Below are 16,862 nucleotides of genomic sequence, written 5' to 3' on the forward strand. Positions count from 1 at the left end.
AGTGTGAACAGGTGACCGATGATCACTGTGGACTCAGTGGGTCAAATGGTCCATTACTTCACTCTATCTCTAAACTAAACAATTTAAAGTGACCATATAGCCCACCAACTCGCACATCTAAGGTATGTGAGGGGAGACCCAAGTGTTCTTAGGAAGAACTCGAGGCTAAGATTGAACTGGGGTAATAAGTTCATAGGTTATAGGAGTAGAAATAGGCCATTCAGCCCATCAAATCTACTCCGCCATTTAATCATGGCTGCTCTATCTTTCCCTTTCAACCGCCTTCTCCCCATAACTCCGGACATCCGTACTAATCAAGAATCTCCAGCATTGTGAGGCAGTGGTTCTATTAGCTGCACCACAGTGCTATAAATTAAGAGTATTTCTAAAGATCACGAGTCTAATATTCCTCTAGTATTTTGGACAAATATCTTGATCAACCTTGATTATCTGTTCACTATTCAACGGCTGTTCATGTAAGCTTGTTACTACAAACATACTTCACAATGAAGGCAAATGCCGACTAAAAATAATTTTGTTGGTTGCAGAGGGTTTTGAACCACTAAAATGGTGTAAGGTTTCATTGCAACAATTTATTTTTTTCTCTTGGATCTCATAACATCCAGTGCAGAGTTAATTCTCTATGAGCCTCTTGTATCAGCTTATCATTTAAAGTCGTCTCCATTTGAAACAACTGAGGAGACAAACAGCTAATTTGGGCCTGGATTTTGCAATACACTATTCAGTAATAAAAGGAAATGTTGGAAACACAGCATCTGTGCAAAGAGAAACAAAGTTAACGTTCCAGGGCAAAGACTCTTCCTCAGAACAGGGGAAAAGAAAATAATGCAATCTTAAATTGCAAATTCAATGTCAAATTATGTAATGAACACAAAGAGAGAGTTAAGGATTAAGATTGAGGGCAGAAATTTCAAAAAGTTATTTTAAAATCTAAATGTCATTAAAATGTGAAAGAATGAGACTTCACAGGTGAAAGTTAATCTGCACAATCAGAGAAATTGATTGACTGAAAGATACGGCATGCAAACAGGTCCTTCAGCCCACCATCGATCACCCATTCACGTTAGTTCCATGCTATCCCACTTTCTCATCCATTCCTCACACGCTAGGGGTAATGAAACCTATAAACCCGCACGTTTTTGGGACGTGGGAGGAAACCGGAGCACCCGGAGGAAACCCAGGCGGTCACAGGAAGAATGTGCAAACTCCCCACAGGCAGAACCTGAGGTCAGGATCAAACCTGGGTCTTTGGCGCCGTGAGCCAGCAGGTCACCCACGTACCACTGTGTGGTTTGGTATCAACTTCTGAAGAAATTATTTACAGATATATGTAGGCGATTCTGGCAATGTTAATGTCCTTACTGAAAGACTTGCTGGACCATTTCAGGGGTAGATAACAACCATTATATTAGTGGGACTGGAGTAACATCTTGTTTTGCAGGATTAGTGGCTATCTAATGGCTATGCAGGATAACTGTACTTATTCAATGTATTTGAATGAAGAGACAATGAGACAGTGGTTCAACATAACAATTTCTTGATTAAATCGCTCAGGTGCAGGTAAATCGCTGAAAGTGTTTTATTATTTTCTAATGATGGTGTCTAATAGCACCTCAATGATTTTACTGCAAAATCTGGGCCAATGGAAAGACAAATTAAGCCGCATCTTCCTGTATAAATAGGGAATGTTATACAAGACTATATGTGGGTGTTAGATTTGCAAAAAGGACATTTTCGAGTAGGCTGGACTAATCAATTAGCAAAGGAAGGTCAATTAGGCACCCTAATACCACATGAAAAACAGGTTTTATTTTAGATTTTACTTACCTATTACGACATTATTTACACTATCTGCTGTTTATATGATTACTAGATTTTTTGTAATCAGGGGGCGAGATTACACCTAGTAAAAAAGCCTGATTTTCTTTCCATTTCAAGAAGGGATTTAAGCAATTCCAGGATCTGTTTCATGTTGAAGATTCCGATTGAAAAGTTCATTCTTCCATTAGTGAAAAATACATTCATAACAGGAGGTGCCATTTTAGTTCAGTTTTGTCTTTCTATGATGAACTATTTATTAGTGACTGTTTATCAACAGTATCTACTGGCAGATTGGGAGGTCGGTAATAATCCATATGTGTTGGAAAGATTCTCCCTTTCTGGAATTTTATTTATAAACACTAAACCCTGAGGATGAGATAAAAAGGGGAATTTTAATTTCCATCTAAGAAACCTGTAACCACGTGCATTTAACGTAGTAAAAGATCACGGCATTTTGCCAGCACTAGCGAACAAAATTGACAGGAAATAAATAGATGATTGGTGCAGGAATAGGCCATTGGCCTATTGAGGCCTAGGTTGAACAAGTTAGGTCTTTATTCTTTGGAGCGCAGAAGGTTAAGGGGGGACTTGATAGAGGTTTTTAAAATGATGAGAGGGATAGACAGAGTTGACGTGGAAAAGCTTTTCTCACTGAGAGTAGGGAAGATTCAAACAAGGGGACATGACTTGAGAATTAAGGGACTGAAGTTTAGGGGTAATATGAGGGGAAACTTCTTTACTCAGAGAGTGGTAGCTGTGTGGAATGAGCTTCCAGTGAAGGTGGTGGAGGCAGGTTCGTTTTTATCATTTAAAAATAAATTGGATAGTTATATGGATGGGAAGGGAATGGAGGGTTATGGTCTGAGCGCAGGTATATGGGACTAGGGGAGATTATGTGTTCGGCACGGACTAGATGGCCTGTTTCCGTGCTGTAATTGTTATATGTTATATGGTTATTCGGCCCTTTGATCCAGCATCATGGCTGATGATCCACAATCAGTACCCCGTTCCTGCCTTCTCCCCATATCCCTCGATTCCACTAGCTCTAAGAGCTCTATCTAACTCTCTTTTGAATGCAACCAGTGAATCGGCCTCCACTGCTTTCTGTGGCAGAGAATTCCACAAATTCAGAACTGTGTGAAAAAGTTCTTCCTCATCTTAGTTCTAAAAGCGCCTACCCCTTAATCTTAAACGGTGACCCTTGGTTCTGGACCCCCCCCCCCAACGTCGGAAAATAGGGAAAGATCACTAAACCTTAGTAAGCAAGGTGGATTGTGAGGAGCGACATCTGTTGAGTCTATGCTGTATGACACTCTAATAAGTGTGATCCCACCTAGTTATACGACAGTGTGGCGGTGGATTGGTACATTAATATTTTGTATCCAAATTCAAATATTTTTGGTGAAAATGTGGTAAAAGTGCAAAATAACAATGTGGTTACTCAAACAGTACTAAATTGATATAAAAACGATCTGTTGTTTTTCTTAGTCACCCAAGCTATGCACTAGGGCAGTTCTGATGAAATCTGAAGAAGGAACTCAACCCAAAACATCACCCATTCCTTCTCTCCAGAGGCAGATTTCCTGCTGTGTTACTCCAGCATTTTCTGTCTTTCTTAGTTCTTATGAAGGTTCTACAAGGAATATCATAAACAGCGGAATGGATTAAAATCGTTCCTTGCCGTTACTAACCTGCAACATAGGGCTGCAAAACTTTTGGCACCAATGAGTTTGCAGTTTTTAAATTTTCTGGAGTACATTTGCCAGATTCCAAGCCAAAGGACATCCCCATACGTTTCAGGACTTCAATATCGTCGTGAATCTCAAACGTGTTGTCAAAGTTGAATAGATATTCAAACCTGAGATAATTTGCAAAATGTAATTAAACACAAAATGTGAAGCTACAAATTCACAACAGTTCAATTTACATTAACAATTGTCTTTTCTCATGTAAGATAATATCAAAGATCAAATTGGATTGAAATTTGCCTTTAGTCTTAGAAGGCAAGTGGATTACCAGGTACAACGTATTGTTTAGTTTAGTTTAGAGATACAGAATGAAAACAGGCTCTTCAGCCCACTGAGCCTAATCTGACCATAGATCACACCTTCAAACTATTTCTGTTCTCCCACTTTGTCATCCATTCCTGACACAATAGGGGAAATTTACAGAGGCTAATTTAACCTACAAACCTGCATGTCTTTGGGATGTGGGCTGAAACCGGAGCACCCGGAGGAAACCCACATGGTCACAGGGAGAACGTGCAAAGTCCACATAGACAGTACCAGAGGTCAGGATCGAATCTGGGTCTCTGGCGCTGTGAGGCAGCAGCTCTACCAGCTGTGCCACTGTTCTGCCCAGTTAATATATTAATTGTACTGGTTTTAATCACTGAAGAGTTTGAGAGGAATTTTCTTACAGTTCTTCACTGTATCTCTCCAGGAGCTTTAAAAGCTGGGTTGCTTGGGATGAAAGCTCCCCAGGCAGAAGTGTGAGATAACTCATCATGATGCTCCAGGAAGCATGGGTGGAGTAGTGGATCTTTTTCTGTCCATGTTGTTGCTATTTATATCGACCATTTTAGCTGTAAACTAATCAACCTTGGATATCTTGACAACATCTGGTTATTAAGTTTAAAGCAATTCTATCAAGGATTACTCAACACCTTAACAGAGCACCAGAACGAGTAGGTAGTCATGGCAACCATTACGTTGACTTAATTTCAAGGAAGTTTCATAATGGCAGAGTTACATTTTGTTTGTAGTGTTCAGCATCATGCAGCGAGGCATGTCAGATCAATAATCAAAAATGCGAAGCAATTTAATTTTTAAAGATAAAATGAAGCAGATACATCTGAAATATAATTTTTACATAAATGCTTTAAGCACTTTCTTTTGTGTGCCTTGTCTTCTCACCCCATTCTCTTTGATTTTATTATTTTGAACCCAACTATTCCATCTTATGAAAAGAACCGATTTTTAAAGATTTTGTTACATTTACCTTCCACCTCTATAGTTATATTTTCCTTTCAAAGTGGATTCTGATAGGAATTATTTTCAAATGGAAGAGATGCTACTTGGCCAATCAAGACTTTCGAGTGTAGCACATGTCATCATCACACTGAAGAGGGACAGTGTAATTTTGGACATTACTGCAGTCGTAATGAAATGATAAGATCAATGCCCACAGAATCTTCTTCCTTTTTTAATCTACCCAGTTTTGGAGTGACATTCTGAATTAAGGGAACTGAACTATGTCTCATGAGACATACACAGGCAATCCACGATCCTGCCACAAACTTCTGGCAAAAATGTACCACAATAATGTGGCATGTAAGCAAAGTTAAGAAAAACAAGTACACTAAGTATTTTGGTTAAAATCAACACAATGTTAATGTCCCTCATGTTGCTCAGCACTCACTTATCACTGGAGATGCTGCAGTCGATGACAGTCCTTTTGCTGGTGTTGACTATGATGAAAGGCAACTGAATAGTAGAATTTGGTGCAGGGGGACTCTGTGTCTGTTGTTCCAATTGTTTGTTCCTCTGTACCAGATTTTTGAATGCTATTTGCTTTTAATAGGAAAAAGGGAAGAGTTTTAACCGCAGACTAGAAACAAATGAAAAACAAGATAGAGCTTCATCTTGAAATTCAAAATTAGAGCTTAGAATATCAATAGGAAAAGATTAAAAGCAAAAAAATAAATCAAAGGGAAAATGCACAAAATAATTATTGTGATAATTCTAAAAGGGAAGGGAGGAATGAGTGTGGTTGAACAATTGTGCAAATACAAAGAAATCCCAGTGAACATTCACATGCTGATGTTTGAATAGCACTAATTAGAACTATACTGGAAATTAATGATTCATTATGCATCCAATCAATTAATACTGCTTTGTGCAAGGACTTTGATATTCCACCATCCACTTTTTATGACTTCATTGGTTGATATCTGAATAAATTAAGATTGTGCAAGAAAGATTGATTAAACAATATTTTTTTATCCGGTTGTTTTAAACTTGAAACCTGTTATCTTATTACCCCATCAAGAGATTACTTTTTTTTCTGCTTGGTGAAGCAACAGAAATATCTAACAAAAGTCAAAAACGTCTTCCAGAGTGATGCATGATATTTCAGGTTATTGGTTTGCTCTCCGACTTGGTTCACATCTTCTTGTGTTCAAAGTTATATTCAATGGTCAAATAAAACATGCTTAGGTTCGTTTTGTCATTTCCTCGGAAAAAAATGCTATGATCCAATTATGCTCCATGTGAAAAACTGCTGGAGGAACTCAGAACTATGGAGGGATAATGAGAATGGGAGCTTCGGGTCGAGACACTTCAATTGCATTGTGCAACGTTAATCTGCACCACCCTAACCCTACCTCAGCAACAGAACACTATGGACCATGTTTTCTAATTTTGTTTTGCACTAATGTCTTGTTTTTTTCCCCCCAGCCTTTTTATTTTGCCTGTGTGATGTTTTTGTGTGATGTCCCAGTCTATATGCCTGTGTTGCAGCTGCATGGAAGAATTTCATTTACCCGTACCGACCGCATTGTACTTCTGCATATGACAATAAATTTAACTCGACATCCCATACACAGTTGCTCCAGCAGTTTGTCTCCTCCTTCAGTGTTGTGTCCCCATTGTAATGCTCAATTTGAAGATATTTATTTACCCCCCCCCTCTTTCAATAATAGGTCTAACTGGCTGAGTTCTCAATGTGCAGTTCCCTGTGAGAAGTGGCAGTCATTGCTCATCTCTTTTAAACTAAGACTCTTTAAAACATTAAACCAAGTTACGGCATTGACTTTATCCAATATTTATACAAATATTGGATAAAGCATTGACTTTATCCAATATTTGTTGATTAAACAAATGAGAGAGATATCACATGCAAGTACATTTTCAATCATGTTCTATCTATTTTTCCCAAGTGGCAAAGAAATCCATTCGTCCCATTGAGTCTATATCAACTCTAAGACCATTCCATTCTTTCTTTTATTTCCTTGTAACCTGTTATCTCACATGTCCATTAATACTGCAACACCCCTCCCCACCCTTCACAACTTCCTTACCCCACACGTAAATTAGATGTAAATCACAGCGGTCAGTTCACCTATCAGCCAGTTATTGCTGTAATGCATTACAAAGCAATGTAGGGAAAGCTGTTGTCAAGTTTTTATTATTCTGCAATAGTTGACTGGCTGAAAAATAATAGGCTGGTAAAGAAGCTAAGGTTAAAAACAAACTCCTGGAGAAACATAGTGGGCCAGGCTGCATCTGAGGAGAGAAATGGACAGGCAAAGTTTCAGGTTGGGACCCTCTTCAGAATGGAGAGGTGTCCTGCCCCAGAATGGCATCTGCCTATTTCCCTCCACAGATGTTGCCTGACCCAATGAGCTCTTCTGACAGTTTGTTTTACATTCAAGCTTCCAGCATCTGCAGTCTCTTGTATCTTGAGATAAGTTAAAGCTCTGTTTGGCTGTCATGATTTGCAATGGCTGTAAAATGGACCAGCGAGTGGGCAGTAACTAGAAACCAGGCATTGCATTTCGATGATTAAAAAAAAAGTTACCTGAACTGTGCAAATTGCTTTGTTAGAAAATACAGCAGTAGAATTTAAATATTTATTATTCAAACACAGGAGCATGCCATTTGGCCAATCGAATCCCACAAAGCTGCAAACTGAGCACTCCCATCAGTCCCATTCCCAGTTTTATCATGTTCCCTGGAACCCAGCAACTTGCTCCCTTCCCCAAATCCTCCTTCATTTGTTTGCCACATATCTACACTAGGGGTCATTTACAGCAGCCAATTTGCCTACCAGACCAGGTGATGTGGGAGGAAACCAGAGTACCCCGAGGTACTCAGAACCTTTTTCTCCCCAGGGTGAAAAAATTAAATACTGGAGAGCATAGCTTTAAGGTGAGAGGGGCAAAGTTGAAAGGAGACCTGAGGGGCAAGTTTTTTTTTACGCAGATGGTGGTGAGTGCCTGGAATGCGCTGCCAGGTATGGTGGTAGAGACAGATACAATAATGGCACTTAAGAGACGTTTGGACAGGCATATGGATATGCTGGAAATTGGATTATGTGCAGGCAGATTAGAGTTGATCTTGGAATTATGTTTGGCACAGACATTTTGGGCCGAAGGGCTTGTTCTTGTGCTGTATGGTTTTATGAATCCCACATAGTTACTGGGAGAAGAAGCAAATTCCAAGCAAACTGCATTGAGATCAGGGTAGGATCTCAATCCCTGGAGCCTTGAGGCAGCAGTGCTAACTGCAGTGTCCGTGTTCTCCACGATACACAGCACCTTTAACACAGGAAATATTCTCCAACATTTCACTAAGGTACAGCAGGGAGAATAATGACAAGCTGTCAATGTAAAATATTAGTAGAGGTAATAAACTGATTTGTTTTTTAGCAGGGTGTATGTTTTGTTTTTGAATTCCACACAATACAGCGTGTTTGAAATTGCAGAAGTACATCTGGAGAAAGTTATGAGTGAAAGCATGCTGTACTGTGGGAATGAAAATGGAAATGATTAAGTAGTTGAAGACATAATTTGTATTTTTGGAACATTTTCTCAAAGATGGCCCAAAAGTAACATTGACATAAGCCTGTACTCTCAGCCAAAGAACATGCTATGCAGTGTTAAGAATATAATTAATAAATTTGGCAAACGGGCTAAGGGAATATAAACATAAGAAATTACAATCTTCATAGTTTCAATGTGGGTGAATTACTGGATTTTTCTATCTATAGATAAATTGTAATCCTATTTTTAAAAGGCCACAAAGAGCTTTGATATACATAGCTCTTCTGCCTGACAATTGCCATGTCTTTGTAATTTTTCTTCCGCGTTCATGAATTATTCCAGTAAGATTAGCTTCATATGATACATAACTATTCTCAACAACCTGTCCACATTAATTTACCTTCTTTATGTTTGATCTGACTGAAGGGTTCAAAAGCTTAATTGCACTTGAAATACAAACACAAGCAACGTTGATGCATTTATTCAGGCCCACATCTGAGCAGATTTTCTATGAACACGTATTTATTACCTGCAGAATCAATTCTTCTAGTTGAGCCTTCTTTTGTTTGATTCGTTCTATTCGCCTTTGTTTCTCCACCTAAAAATGAGAGAGTTGCCATTAGCACAAAATGCAGCAGGCACCTGGATTTGAAAACACTTAGCCACCATCGTGAGCCTTATGTTGGATCATTTCCAAACTGATAGAGTAAATGTCCCTTTGGATTAGACCCTGATATTATCAATTAAATGGCTCTGGCCACTTCCAATTGTTCCAGGAAGCTCAGAACTGCCTAAAACTACCTGAAACGTCATCTATTCATTTTCTCCAGAGATGCTGCCTAGCCCGCTGAGTTACTCCAGCTTTATATGTCTATCTTTGGTTTAAACCAGCATCTGCAGTTCATCAATGTGATGTCACTTAACCTTGCAGTGCCAGAGTTAGAAACAAGAGAAACTAAATGTGTGAAAAAGGGCATCTAAGCAGATAGAAATAGAGGCAAGACACAAAGTACTGGAGTAACTTGAGCGGCTCAGGCAGCATCTTTGGACAACACGGATAGCTGACGTTTCAAGTTGGACCCTTTTTCAGACTGTTATTTTTTAAACAAGGAATCTTCACCTCCTAGTGACAGGACACAGAGGTAATGTTTTAAATTGATGGGATTTTATTAGAACATTCCAACAAAAAGCCTTTGATTTGAATTATCAACTTTCTTTGTTTCTCCCCAAATACTACTGTCCAGCTGAGTATTTCCAGCATTTACTTTTTCTTCCTCCAGATTTCCAGTATTTATAGTCTTTTGTTCTTCCATACAAGGAGGCTACTTAGAGGGCATCCTTCTCAAGTAGATAAAACCCAGCTCATAATCCAGTAAACTGGACTGCAAAAAAAGAGGCTCCAAAAATACCAAGTCTCCAGCAATCCATTTCAATGTTTCTGGTAGTTACTAGCATGCAATGTTCATCTTTCACAAGATGGTAAACATGTCTATGCATGTGCATTAAAAAATACAGATAAAGACAAAACTTTATTACCTCATCTGAATGTCAAAATATGCTGTCATTAAAAACATAAAGTCAAATATTTGAAGCATCCGGTAGCATTTTGTTTCACACTGCGTGGTTACATATCTGAGAAGGGTTCATTTCAAAACACCCTGAAGTTAGCTTTTAAAAATGAGTGGTTTAAAAAAATTGTGTTCTGAAAGACACCTGCAAAGTGGTGTCCAAAATAAGATTAGCTGCTTGCAAGAAGATTTTTTGGTCGTGGTCTGGTAAACACATGTAAGATTCTCCTTTATCTATAATGGGCATGAGACAAGGGAGGATAGATATTGCTGCAAGAAAAAAACTGTGCAATCCCTACTCATAGTAATGTCTAATTCTTTGATTTATTTATTTTTACACAAAAAGTGTTGTTTGATTATTAATGTCCATCTTCAATTTCCCTTGAGAAGTTCTCTTGAAACATTGTGAAGTCCATAAAGGTACTCCAATGAAGCTGTTAGTGGAGAAATCCCAGGATTATATTAACAAGTAACAAGTGAGTGGGTAAGTTTTATAACAGCAGTAATATGTGGTGAAGTTAATATTCACCTCCATATTGCAATGCGAGGGTTAAAGCACGCTCTTCAGCTAAAATGCAGTGGTCTGTTAACAGTTCCCATGTTGAACAAACAGGCTTGCTTCCAAAAACAATAAGGCGTTTAGGAAAATAATTGGGCTCACTTGGAAGAACTGGTGGCCTCACATGAGGTCATGGGTCATGCAGCTGCAAGGACATAGTGTGCAAACGTAAAAGACAAACTTTTCTTCCCAGAGGTTTCTGATGCAATAAGTAACCCTGTTCCCATCGCTGAGGAAAATACTGTTGTTTATAGATCAAGTAAAAGGCTCATTGAGTATACGTTCTCATTGAGTATACAAGTCCATGCTGCGACTGAGCTCACTGGACTTCTCCTTGGACCGGGAGCTGGAGTTCAAAGCCAAGACATTCGAGTTCTCCAGACCGGCCATCACAGGCTGGAGATCTCGATGGTCAGAAGGGCATGAGACTCATTGCTACCAGCTACTGCCCGTATTTGTGCAGACCCGTGAGCAGATGAGGCCTTACTAAATATATCACCATATTTGACTGTACTTTTAAAAAAAATGTATCTTTGTAACCTTGAAGTGATTTTTCTTCATCATTGATCCTGCTTGTACCATTACAAACACAATTGAGGAAATACATTTGGAACTAGTTTTCAGAAGCAATTTTTAACATGTATTTTTAATTATCAAAAAGATAATACAGCCTAGTTCTGGAGAGATGGAATTGAAAAGCGGAGGTTATGCTAAACTTGCATTGAACCAGCATACTGTACTACTTTTGAAAATAGGATATAAAGTTCAGGTAAGGATCAACAACAGTGGGTCTACTTACTCCTTCAGAGAGGCTAAGCAGTGACCTAGTTTCATATTATAAAATGAATCAGAATAGATATAAAAAGAGTGTTTCCTCTTGTGGAGAGGAACAAAACTGGAGGAAATTTATATAATCAAACAATAAGAAATGAAGCGACGAAATCAGAGTACAAGAATACAGGTGCAGAAGTAGGCCACTCAGTTCCTCAAGTCTGTTCTAACATTCAAGGTGATCATGCTGATCTGCGTCATGCTTCTGCCTCTCCCCTGTTTACTGCTGCTTACCTTTTTTTTCCACCATTGACCAAAGAAATTCACCGGTCAACACCGGCTACAACCTCCGAGAACCTCCAACCTCCTGGCAACCCATTAGCACCACCTGGCGACCCACCTACGGCACGAGAATTCTCGCTACTCTCCATGGCGGCTTCATTCAAGTCGCCGCTAATTTTTCACCATGTTGAAAAATTTGCGGTGACCATAATGAGACTGCGACTAGTTCCCTGAATGCGGCAACTCCTCGCGACCATGAAGGAGTCCCCGGCAACTACCAGTGAACATGTGGCGACTGCATAGTCTCCTGTAGTCGCCCAAGTGGGACAGGCCCATAACACTCTCTTGAACACATCTAGTGAAATTGGCCTTCACTGCCTTCTGTGGCAGAGAAGTCCACAGTCACAACTCTCTGGGTCAAAAAGGTTTTTCCTCATCTCAGTCCTAAATGGCCTACCCCTTATTCCTATTGCTGATAAAATTAAATATGGAAGGAGATTCGTGAGAATAAAGGAGAAACCTGGCTGACCAAATGGCCTATTTCTTTGCTGTATATTCTATGTAAACTATTTTGGTTGGAAATACATTAACTAGCTCTTGGCAGGAAAAGCCAAGTTTTACATTTCCCATGAACTTTTACGCTCACTGAAGGTTTTGAAGCATAAATTTGTAATTGTTTAGTCACAATTTAAAAAGCAACACTGCCACTTGAGGTCTTCTGCCGTGATTTTACTATACATGACGTAAACAGGTATTCCACTTTTTGCTGCACTCTGATTGTGTTCTTTTCCAGTCTCGGTGACCAAAACATTTCTGTTTGGCTAGTAGGGTTTTAATAAATAAATTATTCACAAGCAAGTTAAGCGTGACATCGGTGGTGGGGAAGATGCTGGAGTCAATAATAAAAGATGAAAGTGCAACATTTGGATTGCAGTAGCAGGATCGGTCCGAGTCAGCATGGATTTACAAAGGGGAAATCATGCTTGACTAATCTTCTGGAATTTATTGAGAATGTTACCAGGATAATGGACAAGGGAGAGCCAGTGGATGTGGTATATCTGGACTTTCAGAAGGCATTTGATAAGGTCCCACATAGGAGATTAGTGGGCAAAATTAGAGCACATGGTATTGGGGTGCTGACATGGATAGAAAATTGGTTGGCAGACAGGAAACAAAAGGTATGAATTAACGGGTCCTTTTCAGAATGGCAGGCAGTGACTAGTGAGCCGTAAGGCTCGGTGCTGGGACTGCAGCTATTTACAATATATATTAATGATTTGGATGAAGGGATTATAAGTAACATTAGCAAATTTGCAGATGACACAAAGCTGGGTGGCAGTGTGAACTGTGAGGAGGATGCTATGAGGATGCAGGGTGACTTGGACAGGTTGGTTGAGTGGGCAGATGCATGGCGGATGCAGTTTAATGTGGATAAATGTGAGGTTATCCATTGTGGTGGCAACAACAGGAAGGCAGGTTATTATCTAAATGGTGTCAAGTTGGGAAAAGGGGAGTACAATGGAATCTGGGGGTCCTGGTTCATCAGTTACTGAAAGTAAGCATGCAGGTACAGCAGGCAGTGAAGAAAGCTAATGGCACATTGACATTCAACACACAGGTCACTGGGAAGAATATACAAACTCCGTACAGACAGCACCCGTAGTCAAGATCGAGTCAGGGTCTCTGGTGCTGTAAGGGTCTCTGGTAGTGTAAGCAGCTTTATTGCTGCGCCACCGTGTTGCTCATTCAGGTAATGAGGGACTGAGGTAGAGAATTCTACACCTTTACAATCTTCACAGTGAAGAAATGTATCCACAGTCTACTGACTGCCTCTTCTTGGCTCCAGATTCTACAGCAGCTATCCTATCAATCTCTTCTTAGAATTCGGAAACCCCAGCAAACATGAACCAAATTTACTCAGCTGTAGCCTTGTACAACAGACCCTCATCCCAGAAAGCAATCAAGTTACCAAAAATAATCTGATGGATTAGCTCTGAAGTATGCATTGCAGTCTCGACAGAACAGTTCAGAGCGGATGTTACAATAACGTTACAGGTTCTGATTGACCTGGTTACGAGAAAATAACGTGCATATATACTGAGACAGTTTCATAAAGATTGTTATTCACAAATGTGGATAAAGTAAATAATATACAAGAAACTTGGACTGTTGGTACATATGGAGACACAAGGAATTGCAGAGGCTGGAATATTGTGCAAAATAATGGGCAGAAGAGTGGCGCAGTGATAAAGTTACTGCGCCAGAGACCTGGGTTCGATCCTGACTACGGGTGCTGTCTGCATGGAGTTTGTACGTTCTTCCTATTACCGCATGGGTCTTCTTCTGGGTGTTCCGGTTTCCTCCCACATTCTAAAGACTCGCAGGTTTGTAAATTGTTCCTAATGTGTCTGTTAGAACTAGTGTAAGGGTGATTGGTGGTCGGCGTGGACTCGCTGGGCCAAAGGGCTCGTTTCCACACTGTATCTCTCAACTAAACTAAACTCAAAGTGCTGGAGTAACACAGCAGCGTCTAGGCAGCCTCTGTGGAGGGTATGGATAGGCGAAGCTCAAGGTCGGGACCTTTCTTCAGTCAGAACTGTCCCTTTGGTAATATGCTGTGTATATAAATTAAAAACATTATCCTATGATTCTTTACTGAAATGAAACCATTCTATAGATCATTGTAGTTTATAGGATAGCTCCACTCTTGGGGAATATATATTAGCTTCATATTACTTGTAAAATGTTTGCTACTGAAAGCACTAACATTAATTAAAAGTTACTACAGGATGTAGGCTCACAAATAAAATATTGTGAAACATAATAGTTTAAATTTAGTTATCTTGCTTAGTCGTAGAGGTATGGAATGGACAACTCAATAAGGCTGCAAACCCAGAACAATTTGAACGAGAATCAAACATATAAGAGCCTGGATAATTAAGAATGTGGGCCAACAAGATGAATTCCATTTTCTATTTTTCCTGCATTCTTAACTGATTAGGTATTATAACAATGTTCCTGTCACCATGGATATCAACAAGTGTCAAGGCAGCAATAATGATCCATACATTTTGTCCTGGCAACAGAATGAGGACGTTGGTTCATATTCATCCTTCCCCACACATGCAGTTTCAAGATTCAGCAGCCCGAGTGAAACCAAGCACGAGGGCTGGCATGTAACACAAAGAAGTTAAAGTCAAAGAGGGCGTCCAGCTAGGCTGCTCTCTTGCACTTCCTTGGCTGCTAATTGAAAATTAATAACGGGGCTGGTTTAGCTTTGAGTGGACCTGCGTGGATCTCTTGGTTTGGCATAAAATGTATTAACTGGAAAGACAAACATACAGTGCCCTCCACAATGTTTGGAACATAGACCCATCATTTATTTATTTGCCTCTGTACTCCACGATTTGAGATTTATAATAGAAAAAAATCACATGTAGCTAAAGTGCACATTGTCAGATTTTATTAAAGGCATTTTATACATTTTGGTTCCACCATGTAGAAATTACAGCTGTGTTTATACATAGTCCTCCCATTTCGGGGCACCATAATGTTTGGGACACATGGCTTTACATGTGTTTGGAATTGCTCAGGTGTGTTTAAATGCCTCCTTAATGCAGGTATAAGAGAGCTCTCAGCACCTCCAGTCTTTCCATCACCTTTGGAAACTTTTTTTGCTGTTTATCAACATAAGGACCAAAATTGTGCCAATGAAGAAGCCATTATCAAAGAAGCCATTATGAGACTGAGAAACAAGAATAAAATTGTTAGAGACATCAGCCAAACCTTAGGCTTACCAAAATCAATTGTTTGGAACATCGTTAAGAAGAAAGAGAGCACTGGTGAGCTTACTAACTGCAAAGGGACTGGCAGGCCAAGGAAGACCTCCACAGCAGAATAATGTTCTCTATATAAAGGAAAAATCCTCAAACACCTGTCTGACAGATCAGAAACACTCTTCTGGAGTCAGGTGTGGATTAGTCAATGACCACTGTCCGCAGAAGACTTCATGAACAGAAATACTGAGGCTACACTGCAAGATGCAAACCACTGGTTAGCTGCAAAAATAGGATGACCAGGGTTACAGTTTGCTAAGAAGTACATAAAAGAGCATCCACAGTTCTGGAAAGAAGTCTTGTGGACAGATGAGACGAAGATTAACTTATATCAGAGTGATGTCAAGAGCAAAATATGGCGGAGAGAAGGAACTGCCCAAGATCCAAAGCATACCACCTCATCTGTGAAACACGGTGGTGGGGGTGTTATGGCCTGGTCATGTATGGCTGCTGATGGTACTGGCTCACTTATCTTCATTGATGATACAACTGCTGATGGTAGTAGCATAATGAATTCTGAAGTGTATAGACACATCCTATCAGCTCAAGTTCAAACAAATGCATCAAAATTCATTGGCCGGCGGTTCATTCTACAGCAAGACAATGATCCCAAACATACTGCTAAAGCAACAAAGGAGTTTTTCAAAGCTAAAAAATGGTCAATTATTGAGTGGCCAAGTCAATCACCCGATCTGAACCCAATTGAAGATGTTTTTTATATGCTGAAGAGAAAATGGAGGGGACTAGCCCACAAAACAAGCATAAGCAAAGGTGGCTGCAATTCAGGCCTGTCAGAGCATCACCAGAGAAGACAACCAGCAACTGGTGATGTCCATGAATCGCAGACTTCAAGCAGTCATTGGATGCAAAGGATATGCAACAAAATATTAAACATGACTACTTTCATGTACATGACATTGCTGTGTCCCAAACATTATGGTGCCCTGAAATGGGGGGGGGGGGGGGGGGGGGGGGGGGGGGGAGATGAGACTATGTATAAACACTGCTGTAATTTCTACATGGTGAAACCAAAACATATAAAAATGGCCCTTATTAAAATCTTTTTATTACAAATCTCAAATTGTGGAGTACAGAGGCAAATAAATAAATGATGGGTCTTTGTCCCAAACTTTATGGAGGGCACTGTACATTCAGGACAGGGCGTAGAGGGCAGCACAGGGGTTTTCTCCGGTTTACTCCCCCCACAATCCAAAAATGTGCAGGTTGATAGGTTAGTTGGCTTCTGTAAATTGTCCCCAGTGGGTAGGATAAAACTAGTGTATGGGTGATCGCTGGTTGGCACTGTCTCAGTGGGCCGAAGGGCCTGTTTCCACACTGTAACTTTAAACTAAATTAAATAACAAAATTATACACAAGAGTCAATTGTACACGTATCAATTCTTGATCTTGAGCCTTAGTGATGCTAGTTGAGGATAAATAGTGAACAGAACTCCATGATC

At 39.8% G+C, this 16,862-nt stretch overlaps 1 protein-coding gene across 5 annotated transcripts in view; it reads right to left on the reverse strand.

Moving 5' to 3' along the window:
• Nucleotides 1-16,862, reverse strand: part of LOC129703308 (transcription factor Dp-2-like) — a 180,466-nt gene that overhangs the window by 14,546 nt on the left and 149,058 nt on the right. For all 5 annotated transcript variants that reach the window (XM_055645665.1, XM_055645666.1, XM_055645664.1 and 2 more), the window contains 3 exons: nt 8,916-8,984; nt 5,263-5,414; nt 3,534-3,700 (listed from right to left, as the gene is read on the reverse strand). In XM_055645665.1, the coding sequence (XP_055501640.1) occupies nt 3,534-3,700; nt 5,263-5,414; nt 8,916-8,984 (388 nt within the window). The remainder of the gene's footprint in view (nt 1-3,533; nt 3,701-5,262; nt 5,415-8,915; nt 8,985-16,862) is intronic.

The sequence above is a fragment of the Leucoraja erinacea genome, chromosome 14, assembly GCF_028641065.1.
Source record: "Leucoraja erinacea ecotype New England chromosome 14, Leri_hhj_1, whole genome shotgun sequence".
Classification (NCBI taxonomy): Eukaryota; Metazoa; Chordata; class Chondrichthyes; order Rajiformes; family Rajidae; genus Leucoraja; species Leucoraja erinaceus.